The sequence below is a fragment of the Mastigoproctus giganteus genome, chromosome 6 (assembly GCF_048544385.1).
Source record: "Mastigoproctus giganteus isolate SK-2022 chromosome 6, ASM4854438v1, whole genome shotgun sequence".
NCBI lineage: Eukaryota > Metazoa > Arthropoda > Arachnida > Uropygi > Thelyphonidae > Mastigoproctus > Mastigoproctus giganteus.
In genome coordinates this window covers 46,609,523-46,634,830 of record NC_143580.1, presented here as the reverse complement: position 1 = coordinate 46,634,830, position 25,308 = coordinate 46,609,523, and the positions used below count along the sequence as shown (strand labels likewise).

General features: G+C 35.6%; 1 protein-coding gene across 1 annotated transcript in view; it reads left to right on the top strand.

The window, feature by feature from the left end:
• The window catches only part of LOC150084221 (coiled-coil domain-containing protein 39-like), a 197,112-nt gene that overhangs the window by 149,202 nt on the left and 22,602 nt on the right, over positions 1 to 25,308 (top strand). Inside the window, exons 18-19 of the mRNA XM_090376158.1 lie at positions 16,573 to 16,732; positions 20,358 to 20,662. Coding sequence (XP_090232284.1) covers positions 16,573 to 16,732; positions 20,358 to 20,662 — 465 coding nt within the window. The remainder of the gene's footprint in view (positions 1 to 16,572; positions 16,733 to 20,357; positions 20,663 to 25,308) is intronic.

The window sequence follows — 25,308 nt, the reverse complement described above, 5'->3', positions numbered from 1 at the left end:
TATATATTACACTTTAACTATAATTTTACATCTTTACAACCTAAACTCAGTAATTTTATGGATGCTTTATTAATTAGGAGTTTGCCTTTGTATTGACTGGTCTGCAAGGATTCTCCTTATCGTTATCGTTATCTAATTACATTAAATTTCTACATCTTTTTATATCAATATTTTTGTTTTCGCTATATTAAAGTATAAGGATACTATTATGCTAGTTATCATACTCTGTGAGTTTGGTAAGATATATAGTCGATGGTTAACTGTATTTCCCCCATTTTTTAGTTATTTTTACCTTATAATACTATCATGAGTTACTACACTTTGAATAATCATAAGATACTACGTCGGTCGCGTAGGCTAAACTGTACCGCGGATTCTACTATGGCTATGAGTGATCCGATAAGTAACCAAAATAGCCATGTTGCATCTAATGTATTAGGCTTACCAAGTAACCGCCCGGTTAATGATACTATAGACAATAACTTACATTTGGACACGAGGACTTTTGCATCGGAGCTATACTTAAAATTCAACAAATGCAACAATATGAGATGTCAAACTTGCCCGGCCATGAACATTAAACATGTCTCCCATAATACCTATGATCCGGTTTTCTGCCATTCTAGGGGAGCTATTTACCTAATTACATGTAATACGTGTATGGCTAAGTATATTGGACAAACAGGAGGTGAATTACATATTAGAATTAATGGGCACAGATCCCATATTAATAATTTTGTTAATAAAAATGACATTGAACTGCAGCACTTCCAAACACATAGTTTCGATAATATTTCTATTACTATATTAGATATTGAACATAGACACAGCATTAGATTACAACGTGAAAACTGCAATATTCTTAAATATAAAACCCTGTACCCTTATGGTCTCAATAGTTTGTTTAATGGACGTAATTATAATATTGGTAGTTTAGATACTTGTGTTTATAAACTTTTTCATATGGCTAATAGATCCCAGCCTAAATTGCCACGTAGTAAGATGAGAAACAAAGTTTTTAACAATACTGGTACTGGCATTCAAATGCGCACTAAGCATACTTTAGGAAAATTTACCGACATGCTGGATACTTGGGATAAAAATGTTATAAATATTAAACTCATACATGATATCTTATTCGGCCTCAAGCATAGCAAGTTAAAAGCCTTAGAAAAAATTAACCAGACATATTCACATCGTAACCAGCATCTTGACCACTTACTTAGGGATATTTTTAAATATCGTCTATGTAATAAACCTGTTATCCATAACATCTATATCAATATTAAATTCAGTAACATTATATTTGACTACTTACCGTTAAAGGAGATATTAAATAAACATGTTAGCAGTTTTCCACTCAGTAATAGGAATATAGTAACTAGGTTTAGTTACAATAAACCTTTTGGGCTTACTGCTTGTAATTATAAGCAGCTAGCCTGCAACTTAGATAATGTCTACCAGGATGCTATTTGCTACTGCCACTTACCACAATACCATGATTTCGTTGACTTACATCATGGGCATGTAATTACTGGTAATCTTAACCTGGTTCCTCACCAGGAATTGAGATCTGTTCTTTCCTACGGTTTTAAATACAGACCTAACACTAGCCTTAATGCTAATCTTATAACCAAACTAATACATTCTGACCTTATGCATTTTTGCCTTAAATTGGCCTATAAGTTTAATTTACCACTAGAGGCCTTCTATAATTGGCTAGTTCTTACTAATAGCGATTTTAAACAACATATATTTAGTATGCTTTTACATAGGAAGCATCATACCATTAGAGATAGCAAAAGATATAATATGCAGTTAATCAAACGACATTTAAAGGAGTTACAGGATATATTTATCATAACAACTATAGATAAGGCCGCTAATAATTACAGTTTCATCTGCAAAAAATTCTATGCCACACTATTATACAATGAACTACATAGCAGTGCTACATATACTAAATCTAACTGTAACCTTGGTACTATTACCAAAAAGCTACTGGCTATACAAAAAAGGTTAAAAATTAGTAACTATAATACTAATTTTCCGTATTTGTATGGTATTCCCAAGTTTCACAAATCGCCTATTAGTTTCAGATTTATTACATCTTGTAGAAATAGCTACTCAAAAGTCCCACATAGTAAGCTAGTTGAATTGCTCAGCATGATTTTCAAGGCTATAGATTCCTCCAGAATTATTAATAACAATAGACCTATTTTAACCTTTATAAAGAACAATATGAATAGCATCAAACATATAAATACATATGATTTCAAAAATTTATTTACTAGCATCCCACATGATAGTCTAAAATTGGTGTTAAATAATTATTTTACAGAATATAGCCAAATTTTACCCTGCCAACGTAATTATTGGGATAACTTGATTAATCTTTGTATTTCCAACAGCTATATTTATAATGGTAGTAATATTTTCATACAGCATGCTGGCATTGCCATGGGGGCGAGTAGCTCGTGTCTCATCGCCAACTTATATCTGCATCATTTTGAAAACAACTTTGTTAAAGATATCCATATGTTCAGATATATTGATGACCTAATTGTGTTCAACAATACTAGCTTTCTTACAGAAGCGGTTAAACACTACCCGCAGGAGTTGGTTCTAGAAGTCACTAACAACGGTGACCCTTTTAAAGTAGCATATCTGGACATAGATATTCAGATTAATAATAATACACTATCTACCAAGCTATTTGACAAACGCAAAGAATTCAATTTCAAAACTATAGACTTAACCCGTTGGGGTACTAATATCTCTGTACGTATACTTAAAAACATTATAGTGACACAAACTATCAGAAGAGTATATATTTGTAATAATAAAAGTGATGTTATATATGCGCTTATCGATCTTAAGCATAAATTATTGGATAACGGTTTCCCATATAATTTCATTTTGAAACATATGAGTACTGCTTTATCCATAGCACTAAAAAAGTACCACGATAATTTAAACCAGTTGGAAATTATCGAAAATATTAGGCAGGCAGTTTATTAAACTGTTATATACATTTTGGATATTGCCGTGGTCTTAATGTAATCATTATTGTTTTTTAATATAGGGTATAGATATAGCGAGTGGTGTACTAATTAGCCTTTGTATATACATGTACATACTAGGGACTGCTGTTTTGAACTCGCTATATATAGCTTACGCCTTAGAAAAGTGGTACCTATATGGGTTCTTTACAGTAGGAATGAATTCTATATTATACTAGGATTTCTCTTCTACATCTGAGTATTATTGGTTTTGTTTGCTCTATTATAGAGGGCGCTATTATGCTTTTGTTCATCCAAAAAACACCGGCTAATTCTTGACAAATCTTAGGTGGCGCATGACGCTTTGTAGTTATATAAGTCTAGTGAGGTTGCTGCAGGCGTTTTGTTTTTCCCGCCTTGGGCTACGGTAAAGTATGCTTGGTAGATTCCTTACGGGGTTTTTACCATGTCCCCTCTTTTGTTCTCTAAGCATTACTGACAATTCGACCTTATCTGACAGGTTCCGTCTTTCGTTCTCTTAGCATTACTGACAATTTGACTTTATCTGACATTATTTATGTCCTACTTAAAGTAAACTTTATTAGGAATTAGCCATTCCGTTTTTTCCTTTTTCTTTTTCTTCTTTTTCTTTTTATTCGATTGATATATTTTTACAGGCCTTTACTACCTAACCAGGATCCCTACTTTTAGGGTCGGGAAGTTACGCTCCCGGTTAATATCCGATGTACTATCGATAAATTGACCTTTTCTTTCTTTTTGCTTTTAGCTTTCCTCTTGCCTTATTTTTCATACCTCGCGAACTATTAGAGTAATTCGAGGGGGAGTGAGGTACTATTGCTCTACTATACATTTTTCCGTTCTCCTTCGGTTAGCTTTATTAGCTATTTTCTGCAAAATTTTATGCTAAATTGTGTTCAGCAAAAATTTTAATAATTACTCAGTTGTGCTTATAATGTGGTAGCGATCGGTCGGGCTAAATATCATCCAGCCTGTATCATTTATAAATTGTTGTTATGTATTACGGTACGACACTTGTTGTTTTGGCATTCTAGACTTACATTTGTCTCAAATCTTACGTTAATGTTATACTAAATTATTCCACATTTCCACTATTATATTATTTTGGCTTTAGTATACAGGCAGATGATAACAGAAACCGATGGCTCAGTCTAGCATGGGTTGGTTATTTTGTAAGGGTTTAGCCCTCGACAAAGTTCCTTGCAAAATAATTTTCCTGTTTTGGGCTTATTATTTTATTATTTTATTAATTTACTTAATATGATTTATATTTTGGTTTTCATGTATACTGGAGATATGGCAGGACTATGGCTATATGGATTTTCAAACTTTAAAGATATTAACTTTACACTATAACGTATCTATTTAGTATATACATAACGTCCGATGTAATGTTCGATCGTTTGATGGCATTAATTGGGTGTTCTATATATTACACTTTAACTATAATTTTACATCTTTACAACCTAAACTCAGTAATTTTATGGATGCTTTTATATATATATATATATATATATATATATACACACATACATACAGTAAACCCCCGCTATTCGCGGTCGCTGATTTAACATAAAATGAAACCTAAAAAAATGTGAATTTTAAAGCGCCGTGAACATTTTCCGCCATAAAAAAACATGGGCGTGGCTAAAATTATCTTTCCCGGTCAAAACAGCGCTCAGTGGGTGGAGGGAGAGGGGTGACAAAATCGCGAGCGTGGATGTTTCTCGCTAATCCTTGTTCGGTATGTGTTATGCACTTGCCATGGAAGGTTTCGTCGTTTGTTTTTAATTTATATGCTTTTAAAATTGATAAATCTACCATTTTGCAGTGTAAAACAGACTTTTTCGAGTGTGTTAACGGAAGGAAGTGACTTTATTTGGACAAATTTTTTCTAACCCGTACAAAAATATGGCTACAAATAACAAGGGAAATGTGAATGTGAAATAATCAAAGAAGGTGATGATATTAGCGAATAAAATTGAGTTATTAGACAAAATTTCTAATGGTGAAAGTGTCTTCTCAGTGGCAAAACATTATAAAATCAATGAGTCAACGGTACGATCAATCAAGAAATCGGAAGAAAAAATCCGCCGTAGTGTCCGTGAAAACGCGCTAATTGCTTCAAAAATTTGCTCTGTAACTCGTGATGTTAAATTAGAAAAAATGGAAAAGCTTTAAATCTGTGGATAGAAGATCGAACTCAAAATAAAATTCCGTTAAGTTCACTCATCATTCATGAAAAAGCAAAACTCCTTTATCAACACTTAAGCGAAACTGGTAATAGCACTGGCGGATAAGTTATTTTAGTTAGCAAAGGCGCTGGTTTGAAAGATTTGTTTGAAATTTCTAATAAATATTACATTTAATATTAAACTTTTCTTATTTTCATTTCGATGCCATATGCTTGCATTTCACTATGTACTGTCTATGTACATAGTCATATTATGAAGGTACATATAATACATACATAGACAAAATTTTAGACTAATTTTTCTTATATATTTCATACTTTGGAACGGAACCCCTTTATTACTATGGGAGCCATAACTCAGTTTTCGGTATTCGCGGCATTTCTCAGGAACGTAACCCCCGTGAATAGCGGGGGTTTACTGTATATATATATATATATATATATATATATAATGGAAGAAATGTGTAATTATCTATAATAATTATATTTGTTTAATAAAAGTTCAGTCCTGTAACTTTTTGATCTTAAATTAGGCAGCACTTTATTATTAAAATTTAATAAAAAAAGCTTCTCAGCTGATGAGTTTTAATAAATTTCAGATTCCAAAGAGTTTTTTTTAAAAATTGGTTAAAAATATGGTGTTAAATAACATAAAAATATAATTATATTGGTTAATGTGTGTGTGTGTGTGTGTGTGTGTGTGTATGTATGTATGTATATATATATATATATATATATGTGTGTGTGTGTGTGTGTGTGTGTGTGTATAATAATTATATTGGTTATATATATATATATATTAATTTTTATAATTATTATATGTAAAGGCAGTCCCTGATATTTGGATTACTCATTCTTCCAGACATCATCAATGAACTAATAAATGAACTTTACAAGTCACCCCATGTTGCACATTCTGCTCATCAACAGTTTTGGTACCAGGGTCTCACATCTAGTGAGTATGGACTTGTCACACCCAGGTCCTGAACTGGATATCATCACTCTTCTCTTTCTTGGTGATTCCTTCTATTTCTGACTCTTGTTCTCTCTCTCAGGGTAACTTGGGAATTTTTTTTGACTGGTGCAGCATAAGCCTCAGGCTTCCTTGCGCCATATGGCTAATAATAATGATAAAATAATCACTGTCTTGATCTGTGCAGAAAAGTTTGGGCAGTTCTTTAACTATTTGTATTGCATTTTACCCTTATTTTATGAAAATTAGTAGGAAAAGGAAAGCGTTAATAATAGTAATAAAAAGGTGTAGGTAACTGTAATGCAGTTGAGATATAGATTGAAATAATTAGGTGCACAAAAGCAGTGAATCTTTAGCCTCAATTGGGCACTCAGTAGAACTTAGCCAGTCAGCTATGTATTCAATTGCAAAGAAAAAGAATAAAATTAATGACTGGGATGAAATGCTAGAAATATGCAGTTGACAATTATGAAAAAAAGAAAAAGGCAAGGTGCAGTGAATAAGGAAACAATGATCTTAAAATTATACTCTTTCAATGATTCAAAATAAGGGTGCTAGTTTGTATGATGATTGGAAGAAACATATATGCAAAATTGCTGCTAATGTGCCAGAATTTACAAGCAAATGCTAGTTCAATAGATTCAAGAATAGGACTGTGTTCTGAAATATTAAATAGACTGAAAAATCTGCTAGTTCCAATAAACAAGCCATGCTAGAATTTGTATAAAGGTTCACTGAAATTGTTGAAGAAGGGAGTCATTCTTACTGAAAATTTTAACATTGACAAGACAGTATTATTTTTGGAAAAAGATGCCTACACAAACTTATTTGGCAAAGGAGGAGAAAGTTTCATCTGGCATGTAGCAGCTAAGAATAGGCTCACACTGCTGCTGCTTGGTAGCATGTAGCAGGTATCTTTAAACTAAAACTTGTGCTACAATTGAAGGGGAAGGCCAAAGTATGTTTCCCAGTCATTTGGAAATCTTAACAAATCAAATGCATGGATTATTGAAACAGTTTTTCAGGATTGGTTTAGACAATATTGAAGCAGGAATGATTTAAAATTAAAGGCATTGTTGATTTTGGATGGTGCTCTTGGATATCCACATTCATTAGAGGATTTTTATCCCAAAATTAAAATTGCACCTGTCTCCAAATACTTCTTGTAATATTCAGTCTATAGATCAGACAGTCACAGCAGTCTTCAAGAATTACTGCATGAGGAAAACAATCAACAACCAGGCCATGAGGGCAACTGACAGAAAAGGTGGACCTGCCTTTGAAGGAATTCTGGTAAGGTAATAACATATGGAAACATCTGCAGTCAACAACATTGGGCTGGGATAAAAGAATCAGTGGTGAATGGTTGCCGAAAGCAGATCGGTCCACAGTTTCAAAATTCGAAGTTTTTTTTTGAGAAATTGCAAAAAAGGAGGTTGTTCAGCATATGAATCAACTGGATTTGAAAGTCATTGCACTGAAGAAGATGTGTATGAATTGATTGTATACCATTCAGAGCCTATGTCCAATGAAGATCTGATTGCCGTGAAAGAGGCAAATAAGACATTACCAGAAATCAAGTTGATGAAATTATTAAGGGGCATAAGAACATATGCATTATTCTTTCTTTACAAAAGGGGAATATGATCAACTTTCTTTCCCTTGACAATTTTTCAAGAAAGCTAATGACACACCATGCAAGTCAGCAGAAGAACCTTCAGCATCACAATCCGTACCCAATCCCCTGAAAAATTGCCATCAACAAGCACATTTTAATAGTTGAATGAAGGTGATACAACAATATCATCTTTTGTGCCCTTAAAAGGTGATATCTGCTCTACGTCATCAACTTTTACCCCTGGTCCTCTTCTACCTATCCCTTTTGAACAATATATTCCCATTTCCATTTCTCTGAAATAAAGTCATTGACAATAGCTACCTCCTGTGGAACCAGAACATTCTGTTTTGGGGGTTTCTGCTGTATTGCCTGATGCACAGGTGCAAGCTCTGGCATTGAGGTGGGTAACTGAGTGCTTGATAGGCCTTCCAACTTAATTCCTTTGAAGGCATCCACCTGGCTCTTCAAGCTCTCATAAACACTCATCAGAACGTTGAGTTGATGCCTAATATTCTCACACTGTTTACGTAAAACACACAGGGACAAAGACTATATCATATTTCATTCCAGTTATATCCACAAACATCAAACAAGTAGTACACTTCATGAGGCTGTGATTTGGAGAACATTCCCCCCCTCCCAGTTCTTCCCCGAGCTACAGCACTCTCGCTTCTTTAAGTAGCGAGAGCACTTTTTTTTTTTTACTGTTCTGGTCTGAGGCGTGATTTCTGTTCAAATTCAATTTAATCGAGAATAACAAAGTAATATACTTAAATGCAATAATAACACTATGCACCGGTTATGCAGCAATAATACATATTATGCTATAAAGTTTACATATGCTGTTATGCCTGTGAAGTTGTAGGTTAATTATAATTGCTAATAAAATTATCTATTAACTCCAACCTATGTGATTTGAACTTTCAAGATACCTGTTTACCACAATTAAGAACTAAAATTCCCCTACCACGCACTATAATACAAAGTTACAAGATGCAATATTTGCACCAAATCGCCGATAAAAGATTCTTCGTATGTTTAGCAATTTACAAAATCTCTAGCTAAATTTAAAAATAAACTATCAAACTTGACTAAGACTATAAAGCTATTTATAGAATACAGTTTAATATACTAAGTAGGTCAATAAAATGGAAAAATTGTTCAAAAGCTTATCTGTTCCCAGGAGCTCAAAATTCCACAACTACCACATATATACTCTCAAACCAGCCTCTTTAAGATGTCAAATGAGTTATCCAGTACTACAACTTTCAAATTATTAAGCTTATTCCTCATGCTATGAAAATCTTTTATGAACATATTAAAGAAAAATTTGATTTGTATTTTGAAGCAGTCCAGTTGGAGATATAATCATTGTTTGTGGACTTGGTCTTGGATTTGTTCTTCATTGACACTGTCTCTTAAAAAATAATTTTATTCAGATGAAATTTTAGGAATAATTTGATTATGCTTTGAAGTTGGTCATAGCTGATATACAACAATTACATAACTTATAATAAAATAATTTTCAAAACCTCTTCTCTGTGTGTGGCTGTTATAGAAAACTTGCCACAAGGGCATAATTTTTGATAACATGTGGAATTAATATTTTTAAAAATGAAAATATTAATCCAAGGTTAATTTTGATTTCCTGCAGTCACATGCCAGATACAATTAGCATTTGTAAATGCTAATGTTTTTTGTGATAATTTTATTTATAACCTTTAATAGGTTTATTTATAATAGTTTCTTAAATATCTTCTTGTATCTTCTTATTTATAATAGCTTCTTGTATCTATTTAACCATAGTAGTCCAAAAAACAATGCACATCTAGGACCTTACCCAGAGTCCTGGTTTTAAAACCATTTTCTGTACAAAAATGGAGTGTCTGATTGTGATACTACTTTGAGTACCTTTCAAGGATATTATTAAAGGAGGCTTCTTATGTCACCCATTTGATTTTGAAAGGAACTATTATTTCTGGTTCATTTAGTTCAACTTCTATATTTTGTGTATTCTTGCTTCTTTCATTTTTTTTTTTTTTTTTTTTTTTTTTTTAGTTTTCAGTAGTTTTATTTTTAGTTTCAGTGAAAAAGAATATGAGTTCTGTTTTAGATACTACATCTGAAAATGAGGAGTGATTTGATTTTTCAGATGAGGTCATTTTTTTTTTTAAATTTTTTTTTTATTCTCTTTGCCTAACCACTGAAATTAAAAAAAATAAAAATAACTGTAAATATATATAGTGCTTATTAGGGCAGATTGTGGTCCTGGGGTAACATGTGGCTACAGACATACACGTTGTGAGATCATGTCCATGCTAATTGTTGTGTTGTTATATCAACTGTGATATGAAATGATGATCTGTAGTGAATGAAGTATGGTGAAGTTGCAAACACTTCTGGTCCTGGGACATTATAGAATCTTCTTCTTTATCTTTGCCTTCTTCCCACGTTTATATGGGGTTGGCATTTCCATCCTTAATTCTTTTCCTCCATTCCTCCATATCCTGAGCTTCCTCTCTCCTCCATCCTCTCTTATTTAAATCCTCTGCTACCTTGTCCTTCCATCTCAGCTTAGGTCTCCCCCTCTTCCCTATCACCTCTGACTTTTCACACTTCTTCCCCACATACTCCTCACTTCTTCGTTCCACATGTCCAAGCCGCCTCAACCTAGATTCCTGCATTTTTTTACTCAGAGGGCCCCACCTTAACCATACTTCTGGTGTAGTCATTTCTTATCCTGTCCTTCCTCATCACACCACACATCCACCTTAGCATCCTCATCTCCACTACTTCCATCTTCTTCTCCTGGGCCCTTGTAATCACCCATGTCTCAGCACCGTACAACAATGTGGGTCTAACCACAGTTTTATACACTCTTCCCTTCATTCTACAATTTACTTTCTTATCACACAGCATCCCACTCATCTTTCTCCAGTTCAACCATCCACATTGCACTCTGTTGTATTTCTGCACTCAATACTCCATCCCTCTCAACATTCGATCCCAGATACTTAAATTTTGAACCTGATGGTAGCTTTTCCTCCTACAGTTTTATATAACTCTCATCTTCTCCATTCAATACCATATATTCTGTCTTTGTTCTACTTATCCTCATGCCTCTCTCTTCCAACGCTTTCCTCCATTCCTTCAATTTCTTCTCTACCTTTCCTTGGGATGGTTCGCACAGTACGATATCATCTGCGAACAGCATATTCCATCGTGCTCTACTCTTCACCTCTCTCACCAACACATCCATTACCAGATCAAACAGATATGGGCTGAGAGCTGATCCCTGGTGCAGTCCAACTTCTACAGAGAACCCCTCAGTCATACCTACACTACTCTTAACCTGAGTCACCGCTCCCTCACACATTTCCTTCACAAGCCTTATGTACTTTTCTGATGCACCCTTCTCCCTCATACCTCTTGTCTAGGCACTCTATCATATGCTTTTTCCAGGTCTATGAACACCATGTGCAACTCTACTTGCATCTCCTTGTATCTTTCTATCACCTGCCTTAAAGCAAAGACCACATCTGTTGTTCCTCTTCCCGTCATGAAACCAAACTGTTCCTCTCCTATTTCCATCTCCTGCCTTATCCTTCCTTCCACAATTATTTTCCAGATCTTCATCGAATGAGACATTAACTTTATTCCCCTGTAGTTCCCACATTCCTGCACATCACCCTTTCCTTTATAGATTGGCACAAGTATACTTTCCCTCCACTCATTAGGTATCCTCTCCTGCTGCCACAGTTTTTCCATAAAGTCCCATAGGATATCGATCCCTTCTTCACCCAAACTTCTCCATACCTCTACTGGTATCTGATCAACACTTACTGCTTTCCCCCTCTTCATTTTTCTGAGTGCGCTTTCCACTTCTTTCCTGCTTATGCCTTCCACTACTCTTTCATTTGTCTCTCCATCCTCGCATAATGCTCTTGGGTTTTCCTCATTTAATAACTTCTTAAAATTGTCTTTCCATCTTTCCTTAACCTTCTCCTGGTCCTGTATAACCAGTCCCCTCTCATCTTTTATCTGTTTTATTGATGAGAAGTCTTTTGATGCCTTGTCTCTCGCTTTGGTTATTCTCATCAATTGCCTATCTCCATCTTTCCTTTCCAGTTCCCTATAGGCCTTGTCCACTGCCTTTGCCATTGCCACAGCCCTTTTTGCCTCCTTATTTATATGCTTCTTTATCTTTCTGGCTACTTGTTAAATCCCGTCTTTTCTTCATCTCCTTTTGTTTTATCACCACTTCCTCATTCCACCACCAAGCCTCCTTTCCCTCGGGCACCCCCTTTCCTGGTGTTTTCCCCAACATCATCATCATCATCAGCCATTTTCAATCCACTGCAGGATGAAGGCCTCTCCAGCAACTTTCCAGTTCCTTCTGTTTTGAGCACTGGCCATCCATTTACTACCCACAAACTCATGAATTTCATCTATCCATCTCCGCCTTTGTCTTCCAGGTTTTCTTCTAGCTCCTCTTGGATACCATTCTGTTATTTTCTTAGTCCATCTGTCATCATGTCTTCGAGCTATGTGTCCTGCCCAAGACCATTTTAGTTCTTTAGTTTTGATAAGAATGTCCTTTACTTGAGTTTGCTGCCTAATCCATGTGTTTCTCTTCTTATCTAACAGTCTGATTCCCAATATAATTCGTTCCATTCTTCGCTGTATAGTTCTCAGCTTCTCTTCCATTCTTTTGGTGAGTGCCCAAGTTTCACTTCCATAAGTCATGGTGGGTAGTATACATTGGTTCATTATTTTACGTTTCAGACAAACTGGGAAATTGCTCTTCAGTATGTGACTATATTTCCTGAATGCTATCCATCCAAAATTTATTCTTCTCTTGACTTCCAGCCATTTATCATTATTACAGCTAATAACTTGTCCCAGATAAGTATATGACTCCACCTTTTCAATTACTGCTCCTTCAATCATTATTTCCCTTTCCGTGGCATACCTGTTCATCATTACTTTTGTTTTAGCCATATTCATCTTTAGTCCAAAATCCTTACTAACTGTGCATAACTGATTTAAGATTTTCCTCTAATTCTTTGGGATCGTGGCTTATGACCACAATGTCATCTGCAAATCGTAAATGGTTTAGGCACTCTCCCGTTCACATTGACTCCTTTCTGCGACCAGTCTAATCTTCTGAAAGCTTCCCCAAGGGCAGCAGTAAACAGCTTCGGAGATAGTCTCCTTGTCGAACTCCTTTCTCGATTTTAAATTTCCTACTGTCTTTGTCTAGTCTAATAAAGGAGGTAGCACTCTCATACATTTTCTTCAAAATCATAATATATGGGGTATCTATGCCTTGTCTTTCCAGTGCCTAAAACATTGCCTTATGCTGTATGGAGTCAAATGCCTTTTCATAATCCACAAATGCCAGGCATAATGGTGTTTTTATATTCATTTGCTTTCTCCATTAGCTGTGATATTACGTGAAGGTGATCCATAGTTGAGAATCCTGTCCTAAAGCCAGCTTGCTCTTTCGGTTGATTCTCATCAAGTATTCTTTATAATCTGTTAGTAATGACCCTTGTGAACAACTTGTAGATGTGGGATAACAAGCTAATTGGTCTATAATTTCCAATTTCTGATTTATCTCCTTTCTTATGCAGCAAAACTATGATTGCATTATTCCACTACTTAGGCGTCACACCTTTTCTAATGCACTTTGTGAAGAGCCTTGCCAGTTTTTGTGTTATGTCTCTTCCTCCCAATTTTAGCAACTCTACAGTAACTTCGTCTTCCCCCGGGGCTCTCTGATTCTTCATTTTCTTCAATGCATGTTCTACCTCATCAGGAAGAATATCGGGTATGTTGTATGTGTTGCTACTATGCAATGCATCTTCCCCACTGCTGGCATCATTCCCCTGCTCCTTGTATAATTCTCTATAGTAGTCTTCTGCTATTTAAATTATGCCTTCTCTGCTGTTTATAAGTACACCATCGCTATTCTTCAACAACTCTTCTCCAACTTTCCTTATAATACAACCATTTAACTTCCACCACTCTTGCACATCTTCCAGTAACTTTATTCCTTTATTCCTTTTAGCACCTTTTCCCTAAACTCATTCCTCACTCCCTTCTCTTTCAATCTTCACTATTTTATCCTTTTCTTCCTCTGTCTTGAATATTTCCTACTTTTGTTCGCTGTAGCCTCCCAATTGACCACAAGCAATCTATGTTGTGCAGACACACTTTCTCTGTTTATCACCTTGCTGTTCCTCGTTTCCTTTAGATACCTCCTATGGCACATGATATAGTCAATCTGGCTTGTCCTTCCCCACTCTTGTATGTTATCAGCTGACTTTCTTTCTTTTCGAAGTAGGTGTTAACTGTCACCAGGTCAAATGCCTCCCCTTCTCTATTTCTTTCCCCAATACTCCACCTTCCATACACTCTTCCTTCCTCTCTCTTGCTTCTTCCTAAATGTCGATTTAAATCACCCGCAACAATCAACCTCTCTTTCTCAGGTATTGCCATGACCACTTGATCCATTTCCATCCAAAAACTGTCCTTTTCTTCTTCCCTGCATCCTACTTGCAGGGCATACGCACATTCTATTGTGGTCAAGTGTCCACCCACTTCCAATTTGATGCTCATAATCCTGTCACTCCTGTTAACCTCACACACTCCATCTTTTAACTCCTTATCAACTACAATACCTACTCCATTTCTTCCTCTCTCATCCGCTCCCCTAAAGAACTGAGCTCTTTTGCTTTATTTCCCTTCCACCTTGTCTCTTGTAGGCATAGGATCTTCACTCTTCTTCTTTGCATTAAATCACAATCTCTCTACTCTTTCCATTCATCATCCCAATGTTCAATGTTCTTATTCTAACACTTTTCATCCTCTTCTTCTCTAGCTGAACTAACTTCTTTAACCGAACCCGTCCTTTGTTTGGTAACCCTGACCCTTTTCTCACAGTTTCTGGGCGACGTGACTGCACGTCGCTTATGGGGTACACCCTAGCCATTCCATATCTATTTTCAATCATTCTATCATTTTATTTTGTTTTGGCATAGTTTTTTACAGCCGGATGCCCTTCGTGACGCCAACCCTCACCATTTATCCAGGCTTGGGACCGGACATTATAGAATAAAACAAAAATTTATTCATTATGGTGTTATTTGAAGGAAATCTATTTACAATTGCTTTATAAGCTTCTAGAATTTGCATATGAAAATTTCCCCATATAACTAGAAATTATAAAATTTTAAATAATATATATATATATATAATAACTGCTGCCTTTATAAGTATGTTATTTTATTCTTAGATTCCTTGTATTGTTGGCCAGAAAAAAAATATAGTAGCAAGAAATATTCATAAATGGCTATGCTGTAAGCCAGGGGATGGCCTTTTTCATGCAGCACACCCCGTATCATATTGAAAATTCATCACATGTGATCTAGGAATGGTTCAGAAGCTACCAGAATCAATACCCCTTCCCCTCCCCAATCACTGATTTGCATCTGGCATCAAAATATTTTTACCAACTATGTAAAGAATTTTGTGCTAAGCATTTGTTATAAAAATAATTAAAACAATTTGTTTGTAAAATTATTTAGTATAGATTAACAAATGTTTATATATCACAGAATCAACATTGTGAGAAGCTTGTTCTTGGCAAAACTATTAAAGCAAAACTATAACTGTGCTAAATTAAAGCAAAAAGGCAGTAAATAAGGTTCCCATCATGATGAAACCATAATTTTTGATAATAAAAGTGAAATTTAAACTATGTCAGTACTTGACAAACTAAGTTTTTGACACTGATACCCTATGCAAAAATAATTCAATACCCCACCCTGAATTTTGTAATCATTCAACACTGCACCCCTTTTGTTCCTTATCTTTAAGTTGAAGGTAAATACAACATTATATAAAAGGAAGAGAGAGCAGGAAAATGTATGTTATAAGGCATAACTTGATAATATACATCTTCCTATCAAAGGCTATTTTATATTAACTGGAGAAATGAAAGTCTCCAACATCTAAGTATGAAGCAAATGAAGAAATAAATATGTAAATTTTATGTATTAATCAGTAATTTCAGAGTAAAAACAATGCTGATATGATGCCAAAATTTGGTAGCAACCTTTGGGACACAATGTGACACATACTCTGGAAAAACTCTGCTGTATGTGTTTAGCTAACATTTCTGATTTTTTCAAACTTGTTGTATAATTTTTTATGGGATCTTTTTAAAATCAAGAGGTTTTCTACTAATGAGAGCTGCATGGGCCACAAATGGCATGCATGCCACAGGTTGTCTACCCCCTGCTATAAGCATTTAAAATGTAGTCCCATAAGGCCCCCTTCTATGTGCCTCCTATGTAACCTTGATGTAGTATGCATCCTTACAAATTAAGAATCAAAATATGCACACATTTTTTATGTTGTTCTATTTGTCAGGTTCAAAATTGGAAGAATTTGAAGCTGCATCCATGATATGAGCTCAGAACTGAGCAGAAAATGTTGAAGAAAATTTCCCAAAAGCTATCAACAGATTAGTCATTAATAAATCCTTGTAACTCAAAATGACAAGCTTCATTTTGAGCTTAATTTTTATGCATACGTTCACATATAGATTGCAAAATCTTGTCTTGAAAAATATGAAATAAACTGTGAATAAATGAAATTTAGATTTTTTTTTTGGTGTATATGCAAAATCTTTAAAACAATGGTAACTGACTTTATTTCTATTTTATATTTATATTAGATAGAGGATGAAAAACGAGAATTGCATAGACAAGCAGATGAGGTCACTCTTGAAATTACTAAGCGTGAAGAGGAACTCTTTGCTTTAAAGAACAGCTTTCATCTTGTTAATGCAACCAACCAAAATTTTCGTCAAATACTGAATCCTCCAGGGCCAGAAGGTAAAGAACTTTAAATATATGAATATGTAAATGAATATGTATAACTCAGATTGAAACAAATGATCCAAATATTCTACATGATCCTGCATGTAGAATATTTGGATTGTGCCAAATTTTTTATCTGTAAATGAAACTGGCACTGATTTAACTATGAATAAAACTGCCCTGCATAAAGCAGCATGTTAATATGTATCAGACTGTGAACCAGTTTTATTTGCAAAGGCATGTGGATCTGAAAAGAGCACACAACAAATGCTTAGTTCATCTTTGTCTGTCAGCTTGGACTTTATTATTATTTTGGAATAGATTTAATCCATGTCTAAAATGTGATATAACCATTTCTTTTTATGACACATAATAACTACATGGCTGCATACTTTCTGCATCAGCATTGAACAATATGGATAATTTAATTGCAATCATGTCTAAAGAATTTATTATGCAACTTGTTGAACTATCAGATAACACACATCTATGGAAAATAAAAATCTCGTGAATGTGCAAATAGAACATGAAAAAAAAAAAAAAACCATAAAATGAATAGATGGGCAAAAAAAGAAAGTGTATATCTAAATGTCAACAACTGCCAGTTTGTGGCCAACAAAATTCAGAATTTACAAACAAACTGCAGGAATTTGTTACCTACCCAAAAATCTCCCAAAGATGTATATAAATTGTAATTTAATATTATGACTTGACTTGCCCTGCTTTCTTTGTCAATTGTACCTTTCATCAGATCAAACAAACGTTGATACCAGTTTTATCTTTTTAAAATGATTTTTACATAATTCATGCTCTTTTAACTCATTAAACAATGGTATGTGATTGTACTAAGGGCCATTTAAAATTTATGTAATTCAAAGAGGTCAGATAAAATAGTGTGTTATGGTGCTTTGGGTAATTGTTACACAAATTTTTATATAACATGTTTTAGTGCCAGTAAGTTTTCTATAAAAATAATGTAACTTGAAATGAGGTATTTTTTTTATCTAATGAATTTGGGGAAATGAAAACTGTTATGAAGTTATGCAGGAGAGTTAAAAAAAAAAAAAAACAGAAAATAATATTCATTCCACTATATAATTTATGAATGGCTCCTTATTACTCAGTCATGATATTTTTTTTTATGAAAAGCACGAGGTATTGGAGCTTATAGTACTTAGTACTGTGCATGGGTTGAAGGTTGAGATGATGACAGAAGATACTTCTTGATATTACACTTCAATTTCTGTGATTGTAATTTTCAGGAAATACGTATGAAGGGAGGTTGTTCTAGAAAACGGAAGTTGAAGGAATACGTGAGGAAGAAGAAAAGTTGGTTCTGTGAGTTTGTAGTTGGACAGTATAAAGATGCTGACTAGTTGTGGCATGTGTTCAGACCAGTTTGGAAGAGAGAGTGGGAATTATAGAAGTCAATTCAGAACAATGCCCATGAATGTGTCTGTAGAAAAGCAGGCAACAGAAACAGAATGTCAATGAAACAGAGTGAGAGACTCTTTTAGAGATGAGTCATTAATTAACCTAACTGTCTTCTTCTGAATAGGATCTAGAAATATGAGAGGTTTTGGGGACTGCCCCAGATGTGGGAACAATATTCCCTGGTAGGGCGGATTTGCGATTTGTACAGAGTGAACAGCTGTTTGGAAGAAAAGTAATGTCGAGAGCAAAGGAGAAAACCCAGTTTTTTAGATGCAGAAGAAGCAATATTTGTGATGTGCTTTTGTCAAGACAGATTAGAAGTCAGAGTAATCCCTAAGAGAGATATGCGACCTTGTCTAGAAATCAGATTGTCACATCATAGATAAGCACAGGAGCAGAAGAATATTTTTTGCAAGATATAACACAGGACCGGGGTTTAGAAGAATTGAAATCAATGCTTAGGAAGGTTTTAACATACGTTTCTGGAGCTGATGTAGGTATGAAAGATATCTTTTATCATGCAACATGGTAATGTTCATTCAGTCACTGAAACTGTTGAAATTATTAAAAAAACCTTTATTTTGAACTTCTTCACTCACCATACAGTCCAAACCTTGCCCCTTCAGAATATCACCTTTTTTGATTCTCTTAAAAAAAGAAAAAAGAGCATTATGAATATTTTCAAATGAAAAGTCAGAGGTAGTACATAAGTGGCTTCATGAACAACTGAAATGTTTTTCTTAGAGAGCATTGAGAAGCTTGTATTAGCATTAGTAGAGGCATTTGATGCAAGAAAGCAAGCTTATGCAGCATCAGCCAAAAAAAAAAACCACTTCCACTTCACCCCTCTTCTATTCTTTCGAAATACCTGTCCAGCTGAGCCTTAAACTTATTTAGGCTATCAACTTCCACGACAAGGGATGGAAGTCTGTTCCACCCAACCAACCACCCACTGGCTAAAGGCAAATTTCCGCACATCTATCCTACATCTGTCTTTCCTCAATTTGAATTTATGCCCTCTCAGGTGATTATTCTGAGCAAGAGGAAGAATCCCATCAGCATTGAGCATGCTCAAACCATTCAAAGCTTTATACACCTCTATCAGATCACCTCGCTGGTGCCTAGTCTCCAGACACTGTAATTTGCAAAACTTAAGCCTTTCTTCGTAAGAGCACCCCCTTTGTTCCATTCACTAATCTTGTTGCCCTTCTCTGTACTCGTTCCAGCAGCTCTACATCCTTCTTGAAATGAGGCCTCCAGACCTGTATACAGTACTCTAGGTGTGGCCTGACTATTGCCTTATACAAGGGAATAATCACCTCCTTATCCCTGCTAGAAAAATTCCTATATATCATCGACAATACACCATGAGCTACTCTTGCAGCCTGTCTGCACTGCTCAGAGAACTTCATATCTGCCTGCACAACCACCTCCAGGTCCCTTTCATTCTCTACCACTGTCAGTGTAGTACCACAGAGTTGATACGTTGCTCTGGGATTGCTGTTTCCCATATGTAGTACTTTACATTTGTCAAGGTTAAACTTCATTTGCCACCTCTCAGCCCATCTGCTCAACCTTTCCAGATCCTGTTGCAGCAGCATAGTGTCAGTAGTGTCCTTGACAATCCTGCCAACCTTCGTATCGTCTGCAAATTTGGACATTAAGCTTGATATACCATCATCAATATCATTTATAAATACAGAAAACAATAATGGACCCAACACTTAACCCTGAGGGACTCCACTAATAACATTAGTCCACGATGAGCAGTGTCCATTGATTACCACTCTGTCTTCTCCCCCTCAACCACCACCTTCATACATTGGTCTACATTGTAGACCAATGTATGAAGTGTTTGGAGATGCAGAGAGACTGAGAAAGTAATACTAAAATTTTTGGATACTTTCCTTTCCCTGATTTAATAAAAAAAAAAAAAAAAAAAAAAAAAAATTCCTTTGCTTTTTGATTTACCCTCATAGTATTGTAACTTCTGAAGTAGCTATGTGCAATAAATTTTATTTATAAACAAAGAATGCAGAGTCAGTATGTTTTTATACACAAATTTATACACAAAATAAGGATACCTTTCAACTAGCATATTAAAGAAATTTAGCATTTGTTTTCTTACTTGTTCTTTTATTCTCATATTCAAAACTGTCTAACATAACTTCCTTTTGCAAACTTTAATTTTTACCCTTTCAATCAGATGAAGATATTGAAAGGATACAAGCACTGGAAGAAGAGCAGCACACTATCTCAGTAGAGCTGTATGAAAAAGAGCAGGAGGTCTCTGAAACAGATAATGAAAATGTATTAATAGATGAGCAGTTGCAGCAGTTGAACAGTGAGGTACAACAACTAATGCTTGTACTTGATGAAAAAGAATTTGCTGAAGAAAGTCTTGGTAAGGAATTGGCAGACCAGCAGGAGAAACTCAACAGAGCAGATCGACAAAATCATAGACTTGTTTTTGATATAAAAGATATTTTGGAATTTGATCCTCCAGAACAGGTAAGAATTAATAGTTATATTAATTTCTTTTAACCTTTTCCATGGTAAGCATGTACATTTTTGATTATGTAATAATGAAATTTTGTTCCTACTCTATGAAGATATGGTGACTCTGTAGCCAGGCGGGAAGGAGCAGCAGTGTGTAGCATACGCTTCTTGATGAGACCGAGGTTCGAGCCCGTCACCACCAAATACGGAGGATGCAGAAAGGTCAGAGAATGACCACCACATATCCCGGAGCAATATGGCCTTAGTTGCTAATGCTCTTAAAAACCAAATAACAAACAAACTCTATCAAGATGTCCAGAAATGGCAGTTTACTGTCTTCCTCTAGTTCCATTTTGTGAACCTAATAGTTTTGTCTATTACTGATATACTTAGTTTTAATTGCAGTTCCCATGTCAAAGAAATATAATCCACATATCTGATCCATATAGATGATCTCATAGTGACCAAACTAATGTTGTTCATTGAAAATAAGTTGTTCCTCAGTTATATTAAATTCAGTTTTATTGTTTTTATCTGTTGATCTGTATTTGTACAAGAAATATTAAACAGATAAATCTATCATAGCTAATATTGAAATTTTAAAAATCTCTTAGACAATTAAGAAGAAATGGCATCAGTGCTTCCACATCTTAGCAAATCTCTGCTAAGATGTGGAAGAAATCTTTGTTGAAAAAAATATATGTGGATTGGAACTGTCAAAACCATGATTATCATTTGATGATCCTGTAATTTCATTCCAAAGCAAATCTCTGTATTTTGTTTTACAAAGCTCTCTCCCTCAACCCTATGGAGCAAGTAAGAAGCCATCTAAGGCAACCTTCAACAATGATACCATCCCTTGTTAATGAACTGAGATTTATTTTATATTTATTATTAGCCATATGATGCAAGGAAGCTTGAGGCTTATGCTACACCAGCCAAAAAAAAATTTGAGTTACCCTGAGAGAGAGAGAGAGAGAGAGAGAGAGAGAGAGAGAGAGAGAGAGAGAACAAGAGTCAGAAGTAGAAAGGAATCACCAAGAAAGAGAAGAATGATGATATCTAGCTCAGGACCCTGGGAGTGCCAAGCCCATACTCACCAGATGGGAGTCCCTGAGATATTTTAAAATTGCAGCATTAACCATGAAAAGTATATTTTATTAGGAACTTGCTTGTCCTTGGATCAGGCAATAGTTTAAATAGTATGTTGTTATTAGGGTTTTAGGAGCATCAGCAACTAAGGCCATATTGCTCTGTGTATACTGTCTGTAAATTGCATATGTTCTGTGGTCAATTTTCTGTTTTCTGAATTAAAAACCAGAGTTTCTGGGAGAAAAAACCATGTTACCCTCACCTGAGACCAACTAACTCAGCTATATTGCTAAAGTGTATATCTCAAATCCGATAGCTAAGGTATAATGTAAAACTATTTAGCAGAATACATATCACTGCATTAACTTAGTATACTATTGTATAGTCAGTCAAGTATAGTATAGTCAATTAAATTTATTAACCTTATTAATTTTCATTGTTAATTAATTACATATTTAAATGGAAATCATGCCCCAGACTAGAGCAGCAAAGCAATGTGCACAAAGTAGCGAGATTGCTGTGGCTCGGGGGAGAACGAAAGGGGACAATTCTCCAACCTATCACAGCCTAAAAAATTGTACAGCTTGTGGATCTTTCTGGAACAGGACATGATCTAGCCAAGGAGGATGTCTTTGTGTGTGCTAAATGCAGAGAGTGTCAAGAAATTAGGCGCCAACTCAGTGTTCTGATGGGTTATTGTTATTATTAGGCTCGAACCCCGGTCTAATCAAGAAGCGTGTGCTACACACTGCTGCTCCTTCCCATCTGGCTACGAGGCCGTTCTGATGGGTGTCTATGAGAGTTTGAAGAGTGAGGTAGATGCCCTCAAAGGAATTAAAATAGGGGAGCCCATAAAACCTAGCTGTCCAACCCTCAACAAAAGAAAAATAAATAAATAAAATAAAATTTTACAAAATAAATAAATAATATAAAAATAAAGTCACTCTTGTTCATTAGGCAACACAGTGGCAACCTTCAGGGCAGAATGCACTGGTCCCACAGGAGCTAGTTATTGTCAGGGACTCTATTGTCAGAGAGACAGGAAATATATTGTGCAGAAAGGATAGGTGGATTAGGACTAGGGTATGATTGCCGGGGGCAAAAGTTGATGATGTTGCAGAGCAGATCATCTTTTAAGAACATAAAGGGTGATATTGTTATACATGTTGGCACTAATGACGTTAAAAGTAGGGCATCTGCTGCTTACTTAACAAGTACAGGTCAATGTTGAGACACATTCACGAGTTAGGGTTAAATTTGTAAGTGTCTGCAATTCTGCCCAGACACAATAGGAGGAAGCATATAACGAGAGCCTTGTCAATCAATTCAGCCCTGGAGAGATTGTGTAAGGCTCATGGGGTAGAATTTTTCTCAGCTTGGTCTGTGCTTGTTAACAGGAGAGATTGTTTCTACAAGAATGGGATACACTTAAATAGAAAGGGTGCAAGAATATTTGCTGATGCTATCGAGGCAGTGTCAGATGGGTTGGAAAACTGCTAGCTTGGGGAAATTCACAGACTAATAGATTAACAGCAGCCACAGGCAGAGGTGAAAGTGATTCTTGCTTCTATTGGAATGAGCAGCAGCCTAGAAAGCGAGGTGCTGGGGATTTCAAGGACTGCTGGGAGTCATCATGGAACAAGTAAATACATGGGTTGTGTTAGGGTAACTAAGAGTAAGAATAGGTCTATGCATACTTGCATGTACACCAATGCTAGGAGTATAGTAAATAAATTTGATAAATTTGAGCTGCTGGTGAACATCAAAGGTGGATATTGTTAGGATATCAGAGACGTGGTGTCACACAGATATAAGGAATGCAGAATTGGAAGTTGAGGAGTACAATGTTTACAGAAAGGATAGAAACAGAGGAGGGGTAATGCTGTTAGTTAAGAAATGCACAAAATCTAAGGAAGTATCCAGTTGTCATAGATGGACAGTCCGGTGTTGAGTCAGTTTAGTGTGACATAAGCACTGAGAAAGCAAAGTTGAGAGTAGGAGTGTGTTTTAGGCCTAATAACTCTGAGTACAACAAACAACTCTACAGAGAAATAATGAGCCAGTAAATCAGATTGTCTTATAATGGGGGATGTTAACTCCTGAGATATAGACTGGAACTTGTGAGTTGGTCACACACTAGCAAGACTTTTGTGGATTTATTGGATGATTGTTTTCTACAGCAGTATGTTCGAGAGGCAACCAGAGGGAGTAATACCCTTGATCTGATTATCAGCAATGATTCTTCATGCATTAAGAATCTGCAGATAAAGGAACCACTAGGTGGCAGTGATCACAGTGCACTGACGTGGGATTTACTCAAAGATGTAACTATCATCAGGGGTAAAGGGAAGGGTTTTTGCTTTTGTAAGGGTGATGACTATAGTGGTTGCAGACAGTTTTTAAATTCTATACAGTGGGACCAAATGAAGATGTTACCAACAGCAAATTCTAAATGTGAAGCATTCAGAGAATTAATCTTGGAAGCTAGTAAGCTTTTCATACCAACTAAGAAATGTTGTTCAAGGTTTAGGCCTAAATGGATGTCAGATGAACCAATGAGACTTGTGGCAGAGAAAAAAATGCATGGGATGCATATAAATTATCAGCAGACATAGAAGCTTATGGTAGATATAAGATAGCCTGTAATCGAATGACAAAGGGGGTTAGGCAAGCAAAGGCAGATTATGAGAAATCTTTGGCAAAGGATGCAAAGAAAAACAGACTTCTTTACTTATGTAAACTCTAGAAGGAAGGGAATGAATCAGATTGGTCCACTTGATATCAGTGGTTCGATTGTTGATGATTCTGCTCAGGTAGCTGACAAACTGAATGAGTATTTTGCATCTTCATTCACACATGAAGAGTTATTCAGGGGGGGAAATGCCAGAGGTGTATTAAACTGTGGCAGTGAGCTAAATGATTTGTAATAACTGAGAACAGAATGGAGGAGAAATTGCTGAAGTTAAACATAAGGAAGACACTTGGGGTGGATGTGATCTATCCAGTTATATTAAAGGAGGCAGCAAAGGAAGTAAGAAAACCCTTAGCCATAATTATGAGAGCATCCCTGGACTCTGGTGAGGTCCCCACAGACTGGAGATGTGCAAATGTTTATCCAATTCACAAGCTGGGCTCGAAAGGTGACAAGTAATTACAGGCCTATTAGTTTAACTTCTGTTTTGGGGAATATAATGGAGTCACTGGTTAAAGAAGCACTGCAGGATCATCTAAACATGACTGCAGTTATAGTTCAGACACAGTATGGGTTTGTTAAAGGGAAGTCTTGTCTGACCAGTTTGATTGGACACTATAATGTAATCACAAAGCAACTGGATGCAAAAAATAATTTTAATATCATATACTTGGATTTTAGGAAAGCATTTGATACTGTTGCACATGGAAGACTACTGTAAAGTTGGAGCAGCATGGCATTAAGGGCAAGTTGCTACAATGAATACAGGTATTTCCCGACTTTACGAGTTAATTCGTTCCTAACGCGCACTCGTAAACAAAAACTCATAAAGCGGCAATTTATTACCCATAGATATAATGTTAAAAATAGGGGT